Source organism: Tamandua tetradactyla, chromosome 21 (genome assembly GCF_023851605.1).
Source record: "Tamandua tetradactyla isolate mTamTet1 chromosome 21, mTamTet1.pri, whole genome shotgun sequence".
In the NCBI taxonomy this organism is placed as follows: domain Eukaryota; kingdom Metazoa; phylum Chordata; class Mammalia; order Pilosa; family Myrmecophagidae; genus Tamandua; species Tamandua tetradactyla.
In genome coordinates this window covers 12,897,425-12,915,605 of record NC_135347.1, presented here as the reverse complement: position 1 = coordinate 12,915,605, position 18,181 = coordinate 12,897,425, and the positions used below count along the sequence as shown (strand labels likewise).

At 39.8% G+C, this 18,181-nt stretch overlaps 1 protein-coding gene across 8 annotated transcripts in view; it reads left to right on the top strand.

Annotated features, from left to right (window-relative positions):
- Positions 1-6,413: 6,413 nt before the first annotated feature.
- The window catches only part of COMMD10 (COMM domain containing 10), a 212,468-nt gene continuing 200,700 nt past the window's right edge, over positions 6,414-18,181 (top strand). For 2 of the 8 annotated variants that reach the window (XM_077138896.1, XM_077138897.1), the window contains exons 1-2: positions 6,414-6,525; positions 8,407-8,497. In XM_077138896.1, the coding sequence (XP_076995011.1) occupies positions 6,485-6,525; positions 8,407-8,497 (132 nt within the window). In that variant the 5' untranslated portion in view covers positions 6,414-6,484. Of the gene's footprint in view, positions 6,526-6,947; positions 7,184-8,406; positions 8,498-18,181 lie in introns of those variants that run through there. The other 6 variants (XR_013166982.1, XM_077138900.1, XR_013166980.1 and 3 more) reach the window with 4 other exon arrangements.

The following is an 18,181-nucleotide window of genomic DNA, read 5'->3' as shown; positions in this document are numbered from 1 at the left end:
ATTCACTCCGCCTGTCGGGGGCATGGCCAATCCCCATTCGTTGTGGAGGTACTTCCCCATTCCACTCTTCCATTTCCACTCCCCCAGCCTGAAATCAGCATAGGGAAAGGATTAGGGTGTCTGTGGGTTTCAGCAGATGCTAACAAAAAGTGGGGAGGTTAAAGGAAGGCTATTTTCCCTGGGACTTCGATGTATCTTTTCCACTGGCTTTTTGTGCCGGGGAGGTGTGTGTGGGGGGGAACTCTTCTTCTTTTTCTCTTTTCTCTGCAAATTTTCTATCTCTCTATTCATCTTTGGGATAATTAGACGTAGTTTCTCCAGTCTCCTGCATCCTCCAGAGTCCTGCATCAGCCCTCAGGGATTTATATTCTCCAAGGTTGTCCCAAGACTTTCTGTTTATCCCGCAATCTGCACCTCTCTAAATTGTGGCACCTAAAGAGAATGTTCATGGTTCTGTGGACACCTTCTTTTCCTTGCACTGTTTCAGCAGGTCTGGGACGGGGGGGGGGGGGGGGTCTCCTTTAGGAGCCAGTTTAGCTAACACAGATGCTTCTTTTTCTCTTTTTGGCACACAGCATTTCACATGTGTTATACTTCTTTCCTGGCTTCTTGGCTGTCTGGGGAAGGGATTGTTGTTTCTGTTTTTCTGTTTGCCTATTTGTGGTATTTACTTTTCTTTTATTCTCTTTAGTAATCATTGGTTAAAAGGGCATCTGTAATCTTGTTTCACTCTGACATGTGTACATGGGAAATGCCAACTAATTCCTTTCATTGCTGGTAAAAATCCCGGAAGGAGCCATGCCATTGTTCACACACATCCTATCCATAAATATCATTCCTGCTAATGACACAGGCTTCTGGGGTTAGGATGGAGGAAACTAGGTGCAAATTAAAATGGAGGGGTGATAATTTGCACTGAATTTTCAGCTTTGAGTTTGAGAATAGATAAGTAAGGAATTGGTTCATATAACCATGTTAATAAAAGCTTCCCTCTTCCAACCTCATTAGGGTAAGGGTGGATGAATATAAATACTGTTTTGTTTTGTTTTTAATGGGTAAAGGTGTTCTGCAACTTTGAAACTGTTCTTTTTTTAGAGCACTGATGCTCTGTTGTAAGCTTATTGCTTTCTTCCCCTATCATAGCCAGAAATAAGCTATGTCCAACATTCTTTATTCCTCATTAATCTCACATTAACGGGAACATTCACATATCCAACTCGTAAATAACAATATGTGATTTAAAAACTGCATCCCCCAGGAATCTGGGGAGAAAACATGGAGTGAACAATTACATGTTTATCACCTAGAAGGGTGTTCTTAAGTTACACTGAAGTTGATTCTCTCGCACCTATGAGGTAAGTGCTGACTACAGAGCTAAAAACAGTTTGAAACTGTGGCTGAGCGATGGTGTGGAAAGAGGAGGTGTTGTGTTCAGTATGCTGGTGGGAAGGGGGGAAACTGGGCCAATGGCTTCTGCAAGGAAATGTGACAAAGCAGCTGCATATGAGTTTTGTATTTTATAGTCAGTCTGGGGATAGGGCGTGGGTAGCATCTACCCTTATTTGACTTTAAACTACCTTTTGATAGATTGACTTAATAGATCTTAGACTTGTGGAACTATAGATTTTCAAAATATTAAGGACATAGGCCAGATAATCAGCCAACTCATTGCCAGAACAATCTGAGGTGCATGATAAAATGCCTGCATCCCCTAATTTGACAATATAGCACAAGCTTACATAATAGGGTGTTTCTGCTGGATGGGGTGCCTGGGACTCTGGTGGATGACAGACATTAACCTTCCCTAAAGGTAATCATTTACATTTGGGGCTGGGATGTTGATGGACGGATTTGGGTGAAACTCCAGAGTGTATCCAGAGTTTACTTTGAGGTGGAGGAAGCTTCTGGGAGAAGTAAGTCCAGACACTAACTTTACTTCACCGAGTATCAAAAATATAAATCATGCCCAGTGGGGAGAGGGTGTGTGCAGACTGAGGGCATGTTGCAGGATACTGCTATGGGGCCCCTGGGAAGGAAACTACCCAAGGTGAGGGTCCTTTTTAGTGTGTGTATGCTGTATGTTGGGGGTCACATTTTATTCTTTTTCCATGTGACTCTTCCGTTATGGCAGCACCATTTGTTGAATTTTTATTTTTTAATATTTTTGGAAGGTGCATGGGCTAGGAATCGAACCTGGGTCTCCCACATGGCAGGCGAGAATTGTAACACTGAACTACCCCTTGCACCCTCTCAAAGCGGGGGTCTTCATAGAAGACAAAGCTTTCACTTGGAAGGGAGCATAATCCCCTAGACACAGTGGAGGGCAGTATAAGAACTCACTCCAACCGATGTTGTGCTGTACTTTTGGGAAAACAATTAGCTGTGTGTCAATTGAAAAAGCTGTACCAATAAAGAGCTAAAGCACTCAGGGCTCAAGCAACTCTTGTTTTGAGATTCTACTAATGGAGCACAACTATCCCTAAGATATGTATCTCCCCGGATATGCTCAGTCCCACTTGTCACCCAGGCTTCAGTATCTTGCTCTGCTTTCCTGATAAAGTGCCAGTCGCTGCCACACTTGGTGGAGGAGCTTGGGGAAGGGGGTGTAGGGGGGCTTGGGCTTTCCGTTCCCAACAGCTTCCCTAAGCTAATGGCTTCACTTTCCAAGTAGCTCCAGGATCTAGCACCTGCTTGACCAGATCCAAGGATGCTCTAGATTCCTAGTGGCTGCCTGGAGGCAACAGGTGACAGTGCACTAAGAGTGCAGGCAGGCAATGCGCCTTAGGGCAAATTCTGGCCAATAAGAGAGAGAGGAGTGAACCATCTGCAGACAAATTGCAGATCCCAATCTCTACTCCCAGACTGTTCCAAGAATCAGTGGCTCCAAATAGTCTCTCTGGAAATATACAGCAGTACTGAGAAATAAGCTGGTTGTGAGGCTGTGACGAGTTAGACAATATGCCACCATGTATATGCTTCCATCTGTACTGCTTTACTTCCCTTTTGCCCTCTCTTCTACTTCTTTGCTATTACATTCTCCCGTGAAGCACTAGTGTGTAACTCAGGTTAAGTTTTCTGAGAATCTTGGCTAAGACAGAGTGTTAAATAGAATTAGTGGAAGTCTGCAGTGAAGCAAGGGTCTGGAGGGAACTTGGATGGCCTTCAGCATGATTAAGTAGCTGGATTCATTGTAAAGATGAGAGTCCATGTTTGGGTTATGGTTATGTGGTTATGGACTTCTGCCTCCAGGGATATGTTTCCTGTCCTCTAGCAGCTGGCAACCGATCAATAACTCCAAGGACTTTTTCATGGACATATATGCATATACCCCGGAGACCACTGAAATATTTTGAATAAGAGTCTCTTTTTATGGGTAAAATTATGAATTCCATCAAGCCTTTATAGTAACAAGTAGTAATAGGAAGTAATCACCCCAGCAATCAAAATGAAAGCGAATTAGGGTGAGAGGACTCTCTATCTGCCAGAAACTTGATTTTGCTAAAACATTGGGTGATCAGTGCTTTGTTTGATAAGGGAGGTATTTCCTGTACTATGTACACATCATATTTTGGTTTTTGTTTTTGTTTTTTTAATTCTTACCAGAGCCCAGGGGAGCAGGCATCATTTTTACTCCCATTTTGTAGATTAAGAATAGGAGGCTTTGTGAGGTTAAGGACTTTGTCCAAAGTTACACAGATTCAGAATTCAAACCACCTCATTGTTCTTTTGCTTCAAATTCCAGCTATGTCTTTGAAGGATACAGAGGAGGAGGCAAACTTCGTAAGAGATTTGAATGTGTGTTAGCAGGTTAGTAGGTCTACTTCAGGCAATTAATCAAGACAAAAGGGGAAAAACACAAAGGTTGAGGGTACTGGGACTCTGGTTAAGTTGTGCCAGGTAAAGTAATCTGTATTTGGATCAGAGACTTATAATTTATGTAGATTCACACACATCTTTTCAGATACTGCATAAATTGGGGAGTGTGTGGAGTGTGGTGGAACTAAATGTATTTGTATGTGTTCAACACACTGTATAATTGACTCAATTACCCATGTGGGGATTATTCACTTTTAATTTGCAATCTGGTTTCTCCTTTCAGTTAGGATGTTTTTGGGCTGCTCTAGGAATGCCAACTAATTTAAATAATAATTTAAGCAAAACATAATTAGGGAGAAAATTAAATTCAATCCTTTGCCAACTTGTGAAGATTATACTACTGAAATGTAACTCTAATCTATCCTCTATCTTTTCATTCCCCAATTCCTTTTTACTACCACCAGATTTTATTGCTTTTCACAGATTATTGCAATAATGCTGAGTAATCTTGATGGTAGCATAACATTGTGAACCCAGTTAACAGTACTGAATTATATATTTGTGGCTAAAAGGGGAAATTTTAGGTTGCATATATATTACTAGAATAAAAATTATTTAAAACGTCCCAGCTCCCATCACAACTTTTTTTTTTTGCTTGAAAACATTTAGTACTTCCCCATTGCTCACCATATTAAGTGCACAGTCTATCATTCAAGTTTCTTCTAGCCTTATTTTCTGACTGCTCTCCAAATGCCATTCAAACTGCCTTCCACTCCCTGGCGGTGGCTCACAGTCTTCCTTCAATCTGAATCTCAGTCCTTCACCTTCCTTATCTCCATAGGCCCAGCTGCTCATGCCACCCGCCCCAGAATTTTCCTGTTCCTGCCTCTGAATCCACTTAATGCACTGCATGCTTTTCTCTGAGGCAAACCAAGGTAATTGTGAAGCCATGTGACCTCCTTAGTGGCAGTAGTCTCTGCGATGACTCATCTCCCTTACTATGCAGAACCTAGCTCTATGGCAGGCCCCAAAGAGGAATATAACAAATACTTGTCCATTTGGACCACTGGCAAATCCCTGGGGGCAGGAATTTTTGTATCCCCAGCGCCTGGCACAGCGTCTGGCACATAGTAGGTGCTCAATAAATATTGTCGTCTGAAAGAACATATATACTAGAAGGCCAGGGAAGCGCCTTGGCAAGCTCCTGGGATGCAGATACAGGAGGGGCAAGCTGCACAGAGCTGGGATGGAGCTGGTTGCATACCTCACCCGCCCCGCAAATGCTGCACCCTGGGCATCCTCCAGCAAGTGTGCTTTACCGCCCTCCTCTCTGCAGGTCAGCTATGGCTGGGGCATTTTTTTTTTTTGTATTATATAACATATGTATATAATATATATATATAGTATTATATAACATATATATATAATATATATAGTATTATATAACATATATATATTGTATTATATAACATATATATATATATATATGAAGCAAAGAAAGAAAAAGTAATAGTTTTCAAAGCACTCTTCAACAAGTAGTTACAGGACAGATCTGAGAGTTTGTAATGGGCTACCATACCATCCTCTCAGATTTTTCCTTCTAGCTGCTCCAGAACATTGGAGGCTAGAAGGCTTAACTATTTTATCATTACAATAGACTTTTTTCATCAAAAAGAGCATATCTACAAAAAAGCAATAAATTTCAAAGCACAGCGCAACAATTAGAGAACAGACTTCAGAGTTTGGTATGGGTTACATTCCACAATTTTAGGTTTTTACTTCTAGCTGCTCTAAAATACCAGAGACTGAAAGAAATATCAATATAACGATTCAGCAATTACACTCATTTCCTAAACCCTACCTTCTCTGTATAACCATCACCTTTGATGTTTCTATCCCACTCTTTAGGGGTATTTGAGCTATGCCCATTCTAACATTTTCATGTTGCAAGGGGCTGTCAATAATATGGGGCAAGGAGTTGGAACTATCTGATGTTCTGGAGAGGCTGGCCTCTCTAGATTTCAGGATTTATCTGCTCCAGGAGACCCATGGAGAGGTTATACGTTTCTGGAAAGTTACTCTAGTGCATGGAACCTTTGTAGAATCATATATTGCCCTGGGTGTTCTTTAGGATTGGCTGGAATGGCTTTGGTTGGGGGTTGGCAGGTTATGATAGGTTGCAAGGTTTACCTGAAGGTTGAGTATGAGTGACCTCCAGAGTAGCCTCCTGACTCTATTTGAACTCTCTCAGCCACTGATACCTTATCTGTTACACTTCTTTCCCCCCTTTTGGTCAAGGTGGTGGTGTTGATCCCATGGAGCCAGGGCCGGACTCATTTCTGGGAGTCATCTCCCACGGAGGGGCATTTTTCTATTAAAAAAATACACGTACACATACATACATATCCTCCTATGAGTTTACATATATAGGAATTATGAAAGTATACATAAGTTAATAGACGTGTAAAGCCGCAACTCCGACACTGCTGGAGTGGCGGGGAAGACGATGGTGACGCCCCCTTAGCCCTGGCGGGCGCAGGACAGTGACTCGGGCGTCGAGTCCGGCGGCGCTGCGCGGTTTGGGCCTTCCGGCTTCCCGTTCGCGGAGACCGCCATTGGCTGGGCGCGGCGCAGCTGACGGCTCTTGTCCGGCGAAGCGGCAGCGAGGATGGCGGCGGCCGCAGCACTGATCCTGCGGGAGAGCCCCAGGTAGCCGCCTGGGTGGGCACTTGCGGCAGCCGCCTCCGGGCTGGCGCGAACAGGGAGGGACGTGGGTGCCCGGGCTGCCCGTCACCTGGGCGCGGAGGCGTGGCCGAGATCGCGAGGGGTGGGCGCGGGGCCCGGCCGAGCCGGTGGGCGGGGAGCTGCTGGGCGGACCGCGTGGACTCCGCGCGTCCCCTTCTCCTGGCCCCTCCACCTGGCCCCTCCTCCTGGCCCCTCCACCTGGCCCGTCCACCTGGCCCGTCCACCTGGCCCGTCCACCTGGCCCCTCCACCTGGCCCCTCCTCCTGGCCCCTCCACCAGGCCCCTCCTCCTGGCCCCTCCTCCTGGCCCGTCCACCTGGCCCCTCCTCCTGGCCCCTCCACCTGGCCCCTCCTCCTGGCCCCTCCACCAGGCCCCTCCTCCTGGCCCGTCCACCTGGCCCCTCCTCCTGGCCCCTCCACCTGGCCCCTCCACAGCATCTACATGAGGTTCACACCATGCCTGGCTGAAAGGAGTCTGAAAGGAGTGGTCTGTGCCACTGTTCCCAGACGTTACATTGAATAATGATGGATCACTTGGCAAGAGACTCAGTTTTCAGGTCTCTTTTAGACCTCCTGATAAGGAAAGATCACCTTGATACCAGAGGATCTTCAGTATCTAACAGGTGTTAATATCCGTTTTAAATCAAGATTGAAGAGGCCTCAAGCCAGACGTTTTTAACTGGTGACAGTGTCTAGCCAGATAACATTGCTTTTGTTTTTATTTCATTTAGATTCTGTTAATTTCTATTTATGGTGGGTAATGTTGGCTATCCATTGGTGGCATGTAAAGTTTCCTTTTAAAATAAATTTATTTAAGTAAAAATTACTCAATTTAATGAAAAATATAGAGTAGTGTAACTAGTGTGTGGATACGGAGAACGTACTGAAGTATATAGGCAAATCACTGATATTGGAAAATAACTTACTTGTGTCTGGATTGGGCAGGAATCTTCTGGAAGAATAGCTTAAAGCTCTTTCTTAAAACTTTTTCTTCTTCCCGGACTCCTTGAATCCTGACAGCCAGTTCCTATTTTCATAGCAGTGTCCTGGATACCACATTAGTAAACCAGATCCAATATGATGCAATAGAATTGTTTTTAGCACACCTTTTTTTTTTTTAACTTTTAAAAATTTTTAAATTGTAAAATGTAGCATATATACAAAAGCAAAGAGAGAAAAAAGCAATAGATCTTAAAGCACTCTTCAACGGGGAGTTGCAGAACAGATCCCAGAGTTTGCCATGGGCTACCATACCATCATCTCAGATCTCTCCTAGCTGCTCCAGAATATAGGAGGCTAGAGAAAATAAATATTTTCTTTATCATCACAATCAACCTTTTTTTTTTCTTTTTTGCTTGGCACACAATTTAAAGTTCATTATTAACAGTTGATACAGGATTTTAAAAGAGCTGCTTATTTAGTGACCCTGAAAGGATTTTGTATATGTCTTTTTCCTATTATTTGCCATGCAGTGTTCTTTTCTTTATGTTTTTAGTGTATTTGCCTTCACCACCATTCTCTTCCTCTGTTCCTTTTAGAGTTCCCTTTTGGGTTGAGGCACCTAGCCACCCTTGCTAAATTAATGCCATTGCATCAAGTTCAAGCTTGCCCTAGTGGTCTCCTTTGCCCCAGCAAAAGAGAAAATTTGCAGTACTTTTCAGGGCATCATTTTGGGAATGTTCAAGATTGTTCTGCCTTCTTTTCTGGCTATCATCTGTTTTTCTTGGTTTCACTCAGTCTTATAGCAATCAGAGCTGTTGAAATGAAAATTTACAGAGACAGCTATGACAAGTACAGTTCAACTTGAAATTCTCATTTTAAAACTTTGTTTTGATAATTTATTTAGCATGAAAAAAGCAGTGTCGCTGATTAATGCAATAGATATAGGAAGATTTCCACGATTGCTCACCCGAATTCTTCAAAAACTTCACCTGAAGGTTTGTATTTTTTTATTCTATAGCTTATAATACTTATTTCTGATTCCACTGAAACTGTTTCTACTTAGAGAACTTTTTGTGAAGTGCAGTGATCCCAGTGTGTTCTCTGGAACACTGGGTCTGTGGAATATTTGATAATGTTCCATGGTCAAAAAGTTTTGGAAACTATTTTAAAGTTAGCGTTTTTAAAAAAATTATGGAACATTGTAAGAGTATTTTATATGCTAGTGCTTATAGTGAATATTTAAGGGTGAATATGGTAAGCACCATTTTTTCTAAATGTGTTTGGCCTTGGAACTGTTTTATTATGAAGTATATTTTGGGTCTAATGGTCTGTGGAACATGCCTTGAGAAAATTCTGATTTTGTATTTTTGTTTTCCCTCTTAAAGATAATTCTCTGGTATTTATTATCAACCAGTGTTTAATTTTTCATTAATTTTGTTTCTCTTCCACTTTTATTTCAAGGATGTGATTGTTTTGGACATGCTGGTGTTTATTGATTCACTGCTTGGTCTCCAATCCAATTTAATTTCTTTATCAGTTTATACAAATTTAATTTGAGACAATACATGTTTATGGACTACCTGCTAATTGTTCTGCCAGGCATCACTATTCAGTGAGAATCAGGACTCTTACTCTTTTATCTTCCTTTTTTTTTTTTTCCCTCCCCAGGAGCCAGTCCTAGAGTCTTGCCCTTTCTCCCTCAGAAGTGTCTCTCAAATCCAAGTTCTTCTCACACAGCCCTAGTTTAGATTCTCATTCTCTCTCTCATCACCTATAATACTCACCTTCATACTGGAATCGCTGCCTATAGTCTTTTTCCTCCCTGTGACTTCTTCATAATGCCATTCAGATTATCTTTCTAAATATTTTTTTTCCTAAAAAAAAAGTTAATCATCTTCTTTACAGTGTTCAGAAGCCGTCAGTAACTATCTATGACCCCATGGAGAAAAGTTAAAATTCTTTCACATTGTGTATAAGACTCATTATAATCTGGCTGCAATCTGCATTCTCCTTACTCGGCCAGTGCTATGGTCACATTGGACTGTGCTTTTGTAGAATGTTTCCTGAACTTTTTCACTCAGTGCCCCTGCATATACCCTTTCTCTTACTTGCAAATGCCCTCTTCTCTTCTTTGCTGAGTAAACTATTCAACCTTCAAGGATTTTGCAAGTACACTCTCAGCAGAGTTTGTATTTTCTCTTCTACGTTTTTCAAAAACATTTGGTTAATTCTCACCTCTGTGTTAGTTCTGCATCATAAGTATTTGTTTCATGATTAGTAGATCTTTCTCTGGCCTTGAATACCATGAGAGTGAGGATCATGACTTACTCATCTTTATATTTTCCATACCTAGTACATTGATATTTTTATTGTTGGCATTCAATAACTTTCTGAAATTTAATTCCTTTTCTTGCCATGGGAAACTCAAAACAATTGGAGAGCCTCTAAATTCCTTCTATTCCTGGTACTCTTCTAATGGTGTCATATTATTAACTCATCTCATCCTTATAGCAACATTATGAAGTAGGCACTGTCGTCTTCATTTTAGGAAACTGAGACACCACCCTGTTACATAACTTGCCCAGGGCCATACAGCTAGCTAGTAAGGCATCCTTGCTCCAGGTTCCATTCCCGTAAACTGTTACACTAAACCTCCGGAAAGAGTTCAATTATATACAAAGTAGTATTTGAGTCAGTCTGAAAGTGAATGATGCAGGCCTTAGACACAGAAGCTCTGCTTTAATTTCCTGAGCTGGTGGCTGTCTTCTTAAATATGTATAAAATATGAAACGAAAAAACTTACACAGGTTGTCTTAGTTCCTTAGGGCTACTATAACAAAGCGTCACAAACAGAATGACTTAAAGCAATAGGCATTTATTGTCTCACCATTTTGTAGGCTAAAAGTTTGAAATCGAAGTGTCTGTAGGGCCATGCTCTCCTAAGTGTCTTCTAGCTATTGGTGTTTGCTGTTGGTCGTTGGTGTTCCTTGATTGTAGATGCATCCCTGCAATCTCTGTCTCCGCCATCTTCACATGGCTTTGTTCCTGGGGCTTGTCTGTCTGTGTCCAATATTTCCCCTTCTTGTAAGTGTACTGGTCATATTGGATTTGGGGCCATCATAATCTGTTTGGTCTTAACTAACTAATCACATCTTCAAAGATCCTATTTCCAAATAGGATCACATTCATTGGATAAGGGATTAGAATTTGAACATATTTTTTGTGTAGGGTGGAGGTGGGGGGAGGAGTGGGGGGTACAGTTCAACTCATTACACACATCTTTTGTTCTTCTTACTGAGGAAGGTTAGATGTGCAAGAAAAATTGTGATGTGTAATTTGTTTTTGACCCTCTACGGCACTTCTGGAATTGAAAATAAGTTAAAGTAGCTGAGTGCCAAAGCATTCCTCAGAGGTGCTTGAATTCTATGCCCAGAGAAGTAGGAGAGTGGAGATAAAGTGTGGGTGGTTGAGCGCTGAAGCAATTTACGTGAATTTGTATGTGAATATTTGCCCTGCTAAGAAAGAAAGTTGGGAGAGGTGTCTTTTTTTTTTCCTGCACAATTTCAGGGAATGTTCTTTTACAGGACCTCCTGTTGTGATAAGGGCTTTTATCAAAAAGTTTGCAGTGTATTTCAAGACCTATCAGCTTTCTAGTGTGTGCTCTGGGTCTGTTAAGCTGGCCTTTGCCTTGAGCCCTTAGTACAATGAAACCTGCTACAGGTATATTGGTGAGGAGGTTTAGGAATTTGCCATTCTGAATGTCATCACCTTGGCACTTTGATTTGAAGGCAAAAGAATCTGCTTATGGGCATAGAGTATCTGTTGTTCACCCTGGTTCTTAAGAATCTGTAGTAGGAATACATATGGGGAAGCAAAGACAGCTTAGATTTAGAATATGGGCATGCTTGAGATGAGTCTGAGAGTCCTCTTTGTAGCAGCCATCTTCCTGCCCATCCCAGCGTATAGAAATGCATGGGTTATTAATATTATTATTATTTTGGTTTTTACAATGTGTGGAGAATGCTGCTGTCATTTAATGCCCAGACACGTTAAATGTCTTGCAACGTGTCCTGCACAAAGAACCGTCCCATAGAACATGCCAGTAAGGTCTGCATTGGTAAATACTGAATGGGAGTCAGACTAACTTCTGTAGCTGGGAACTTAGAAATAAACATGTTTTGCTACTGAGCCTCAAAAATATAACTCTCACAAATTATGTAATAGATAATACGCATATACTTTGTTTCATAGGCGAGCTTTTCAAGCTCTCATACAAAGCCTATTGATTGACTTTACTAATTGTATGTCTACTTCTGAGAGGTCAGCTTTCTGGGTTCCTGGCCATGGTAGTCTAGAAACAGCAAACTGGGGGAATGAAGATGCCACTGCAGTACGTGTAGGCACTTTGAAAGTTTGACTGCTGATCATGGAATGAAATGAATGAATTATGAATATCAAGCACAAGAAACAAAGCATAGAAGTCTGAGTTGTTTTTTTTAACTGAAGTAAAAAATTGTCACTGTATCTCCTCAGCAGTTTTTTTGAATACTGCAGCACAGAACTCAGGTGCTTATACCCATGCATTATCATAAGAAATGAATTTAATCCAGTATACTTTATAAAAGTCCAGGAATGGGCACCATACATTTTAGAAAGAGTTCTTTCAAAATAACATTTCATTTACCTGATATTCGCTTGTGGGTAACAATATATTACCCTATCATGGCAGGTAAAGAAGTCCCATTATATTAATAAAAAGGACAATAATAGGTATAAATCCCAGGTTATAGAAATGCATGGAGATTTTTTTTTTTGACTGTTGTAATGTGTGAAGGTGCTCCAGGCATTTAGTGCCCAGGGGCTTTAAGTGTCAAAACAGTGTATAGGAGAGTCCTGCACAAATAATAATTGGCTTCACCTGTATGGACAAAAGAGAAAAGAGTAGATAAGTGTTTAATTTCCCATCTGCTAAAACAAGTACTATACAGTGGGTTGGCTTAAACAATGGGAATTTTTGGCTTACAGTTTTTAGGCCAGGAGAAGTCCAAAATTGAGGGACTAGCAAGATGATGCTTTCTCACTGAAGGCTTGGTGTTCTGGGGTTGGCTGCCATTGATCCTTGGTCCTTGGCTTTTTTGTCACATGGAAATGCACATGGCAGTGTGTTCTTTCTCCTCTGGGTTCCATTGACTTCCACTTTCTAGCTGTTCCCCATGGCTTCTCTTTCCATGTCCGATTTCCTTTGCTTAGAAGGACTTCCGCCATTTTGAATTAAGATCCACCCTCATTCTCCATTTGCTATTTTGCTCATGTATTTCAACCTCCACTTTATCGTAAGAGCACATGCCTGCTGCTATACCAGTGAATGGGTGGAAGATAAATGTTTCTTCATCCCTTTATACTCTAAACTACTTTATTAATATAACTTATTAGACAGATCTGAAGAATATCCCTTTTGTCTTTTTTTTTAAATCTCACTTCCCTGAACACATTGGAAATTCTGGAGTTCATTGTTCTGTTTACTCAATCACTCATTTTATTTTTTTAAAACAGCTCATTTGTTGTATATTCAAAGGAATCATACTGACCAACTTGGAAGTTAAACAATAAATATCCATTGAATTTAATGCATTCCTTAGGATTGGTAAAATCTGGTACTATAGGTTGTTATCTCTAGGAAGATATGCAACAGTCAAAAATTCTGAAACTTTTTGAATCAAAATATTGCTCTTGAGGTAAGTGTTTGGAATGTTGGCTTTTAGAAATTGGATAGTTGAAACTGGAAGTTCTGATGTCCAGCCTTCAAAAAACCAAAAATGCTTGCTGGTTTGTTCAGTGTGATGCCCCAATGAATCCCAGAGTGATTCGATCAATGAGCGGAAAAGTATCTGCAAAGCCCTCTTCGGGGAGTGGTGAGAACGGGGAGAAATTCAACTTTCCCAAGTTGAATTCTTGATATTCTCACAAGCAGTGTGGACAACCAAAGCTATAGGCAGAGCCCCCAGTCTTGTTGTTTGTTCATGTGAAACTTAACCCTGCAAAGGATAGGTCAAACCTACTTAAAATTTAGGCCTAAGAGTCACCCTCAAGAGAACCTCTTTTGTTGCTCAGATGTGGCCCCTCCAGCCAACACAACGAGCAGTCTCGCCACCCTACCCCTCTCTATGTGGGACACGACTCCCAGGGGTGTGGATCTTCCTGGCAACGTGGGACAGAGATCTTGGAATGAACGGAGACTCAGCATCAAGGGATTGAGAAAACCTTCTCGACCAAAAGGGGGAAGAGGGAAATGAGACAAAGTGTCAATGGCTGAGAGATTCCAAACAGAGTCGAGAGATTGTCCTGGAGGTTATTCTTATGCATCAAGTAGCTATCATCTTGTTATTCAAGATGTAATGGAGAGGCTGGAGGGAACTTCCTGAAAATGTAGAGCTGTGTTCCAGTAGCCATGTTTCTTGGGGATGAATAATGATACAGCTGTCACAGTGTGACTGTGTGATTGTGAAAACCTTGTGTCTGATGCTCCTTTTATCTACCTTGTCAACAAAGGAGTAGAACATATGGAATAAAAATAAATAATAGGGGGAACAAATGCTAAAATAAATTTAGTTTAAATGCTAGTAATCAATGAAAGCAAGGGGTAAGGGGTATGGTAGGTATAATCTTTTTTTTTTTCTTTCTTTCCTGTGTTCGTTTTATTTCTTGTTCTATTGTCTTTTTATTTCTTTTTCTGAATTAATGCAAATGTTCTAAGAAATGATGAATATGCAACTAAGTGATGATATTGTGAATAACTGATTATGTATGTTTTATTTTGTTTCTTTATTTTTTAAATTAATAAATAAATTAAAAACAGCAACAACAACAACAACAACAACAAAACCAAAAATGAGCCAGCTTACAGTTCTAATGCTGCTTCACTTGTGAAACTGTGCAGCTGTACATTATCTTAAGCCATCAAGACAGATACAGAGCTTTTTGCTGTTGAGAGGCAGCAGCAGGGGAAGTTGATTTTAGTATGTGTGGATGAAATATTTGTTTTTTAAACAAATATTTTTTTAATTAAAGATTGTCTTCAAAGTGAATATTTTTCATACTTGATAAACCAGTATCTTTGTTGCATCCCATAAATTTTGATATGTTGTGTTTTCATTTTCATTTGCCTCAAGATATTTACTGATTTATCTCATAATTTCTTCCCTGACCCATTGGCTGCTTAAGAGTGTGTTGTTTAGTATCCATATATTTGTGAATTTTTTTTTGTCCCTCTGTCAGTTATTGATTTCCAACTTCTTTCCATTATGATCTGGAAAGTGTTTTAAATGATTTTAATCTTTTTAAAGTTATTGAAACTTGCTTTGTTACCCAGCATATGGTCTATCCTTGAGAAAGATCCATGAGCACTGGAGAAAAATGTGTATGCTGCTATTGTGGGATGTAACATTCTGTAAATGTCTGTTAAGTCTAGTTCATTTTTGTATTGTTCAAATTCCCTGTTTCTTTATTGATCCTCTGTCTAGATGTTCTGTGCATTGATGAGAGTGGGGAATTGAAGTCTCCAACTATTATGGTAGAGGTGTCTATTTCTCGCTTCACTGTTTTCAGTGTTTGCCTTATATACTTTGGAGTACTCTGGCTCAGTGCATAATTATTGATGATTGTTATGCCTTCTTGTTCAATTTTCCTTTTATTATACATAGTGTCTTTCTTTGTTTCTTTTAATTGTCTTACATTTGAAGTCTAATTTGTTGGATATAGTATAGCTACTACTGCTCTTTTCTGTTGTTTTAGCATGAAATGTCTTTTCTCAACCTTTCACTTTCACTTTTTTTGTCCTTGGGTCTCAAATGAGTCTCCTGTAGACAGCATATAGTTGTGTCCTGTTTCTTTTTTCTTTTTTTTTTTTATTAATTAAAAAAAATAACTAACACAACATTTAGAAATCATTCCATTCTACATATACAATCAGTAATTCTTAATATTATCACATAGATGCATATTCATCATTTCTTAGTACATTTGCATCGATTCAGAAAAAGAAATAGAAAGACAACAAAAAAAGAAATAAAATGATAATAGAGAGAAAAAAATAAAAATAAAAAAATAAATAAAAACAAAAAACTATACCTCAGATGCAGCTTCATTCAGTGTTTTAACATAATTACATTACAATTAGGTATTATTGTGCTGTCCATTTCTGAGTTTTTGTATCCAGTCCTGTTGCACAGTCTGTATCCCTTCAGCTCCAATTACCCATTATCTTACCCTATTTCTATCTCCTGATGGTCTCTGTTACCAATGACATATTCCAAGATTATTCTCTAATGTTGGTTCACATCAGTGGGATCATACAGTATTTGTCCTTTAGTTTTTGACTAGACTCACTCAGCATAATGTTCTCTAGGTCCATCCATGTTATTACATGCTTCATAAGTATATTCTGTCTTAAAGCTGCATAATATTCCATCGTATGTATATACCACAGTTTGTTTAGCCACTCGTCTGTTGATGGACATTTTGGCTGTTTCCATCTGTTTGCAATTGTAAATAATGCTGCTGTAAACGTTGGTGTGCAAATGTCCGTTTGTGTCTTTGCCCTTAAGTCCTCTGAATAGATACCTAGCAATGTTATTGCTGGGTCGTATGGCAATTCTATATTCAGCTTTTTGAGGAACCGCCAAACTGCCTTCCACAGTGGTTGCACCCTTTGACATTCCCACCAGCAGTGGATAAGTGTGCCTCTTTCTCCACATCCTCTCCAGCACTTGTCATTTTCTGTTTTGTTGATAATGGCCATTCTGGTGGGTATGAGATGATATCTCATTGTGGTTTTGATTTGCATTTCTCTAATGGCCAGGGACGTTGAGCATCTCTTCATGTGCCTTTTGGCCATTTGTATTTCCTCTTCTGAGAAGTGTCTGTTCAAGTCTTTTTCCCATTTTGTAATTGGATTGGCTGTCTTTTTGTTGTTGAGTTGAACAATCTCTTTATAGATTCTGGATACTAGACCTTTATCTGATATGTCGTTTCCAAATATTGTCTCCCATTGTGTAGGCTGTCTTTCTACTTTCTTGATGAAGTTCTTTGATGCACAAAAGTGTTTGATTTTGAGGAGCTTCCGTTTATTTTTCTTTCTTTCTTCACTGTTCTTGCTTTAGGTTTAAGGTCCATAAAACCGCCTCCAATTGTAAGGTTCATAAGATATCTCCCTACGTTTTCCTCTAACTGTTTTATGGTCTTAGACCTAATGTTTAGATCTTTGATCCATTTTGAGTTAACTTTTGTATAGGGTGTGATATATGGGTCCTCTTTCATTCTTTTGCAAATGGATATCCAGTTCTCTAGGCACCATTTATTGAAGAGACTGTTCTGTCTCAGGTGAGTTGGCTTGACTGCCTTATCAAAGATCAAATGTCCATAGATGAGAGGGTCTATATCTGAGCACTCTATTCGATTCCATTGGTCGATATATCTATCTTTATGCCAGTACCATGCTGTTTTCACCACTGTGGCTTCATAATATGCCTTAAAGTCCGGCAGTGTGAGACCTCCAGCTTTGTTTTTTTTCCTCAAGATACTTTTAGCAATTTGGGGCACCCTGCCCTTCCAGATAAATTTGCTTATTGGTTTTTCTATTTCTGAAAAATAAGTTGTTGGGATTTTGATTGGTATTGCGTTGAATCTGTAAATCAATTTAGGTAGAATTGGCATCTTAACTATATTTAGTCTTCAATCCATGAACACGGTATGCCCTTCCATCTATTTAGGTCTTCTATGATTTCTTTTAACCGTTTTTTGTAGTTTTCTTTGTATAGGTCTTTTGTCTCTTTAGTTAAATTTATTCCTAAGTATTTTATTCTTTTAGTTGCAATTGTAAATGGAATTTGTTTCTTGATTTCCCCCTCAGCTTGTTCATTGCTGGTGTATAGAAACACTACAGATTTTTGAATGTTGATCTTGTACCCTGCTACTTTGCTGTACTCATTTATTAACTCTAGTAGTTTTGCTGTGGATTTTTCAGGGTTTTTGACGTATAGTATCATATCATCTGCAAACAGTGATAGTTTTACTTCTTCCTTTCCAATTTTGATGCCTTGTATTTCTTTTTCTTGTCTAATTGCTCTGGCTAGAACCTCCAACACGATGTTGAATAACAGTGGTGATAATGGACATCCTTGTCTTGTTCTTGATCTTAGGGGGAAAGTTTTCAGTGTTTCCCCATTGAGGATGATATTAGCTGTGGGTTTTTCATATATTCCCTCTATCATTTTAAGGAGGTTCCCTTGTATTCCTATCCTTTGAAGGGTTTTCAACAGGAAAGGATGTTGAATCTTGTCAAATGCCTTCTCTGCATCAATTGAGATGATCATGTGATTTTTCTGCTTTGATTTGTTGATATGGTATATTACATTAATTGATTTTCGTGTCTTGTTTCTTAATCCATTCTGCCAGTTTATATCTTTTGGTTGGGGAGTTTAATCCATTAATATTTGATGTTATTACTGTAAAAGCCATGCTTTCTTTTACCATTTTGTCTTTTGGATTTTACATGTCATACCTAATTTTTTTTTCTCTTTATAACATTTACTGATAGTGTTTGTTTCTGCATGCTTCTCCACACAGCTCTCTTTTGTCTTTTCCTATTTGCCTGTAGCATTCCTTTTAGTATTTCTTCAGAG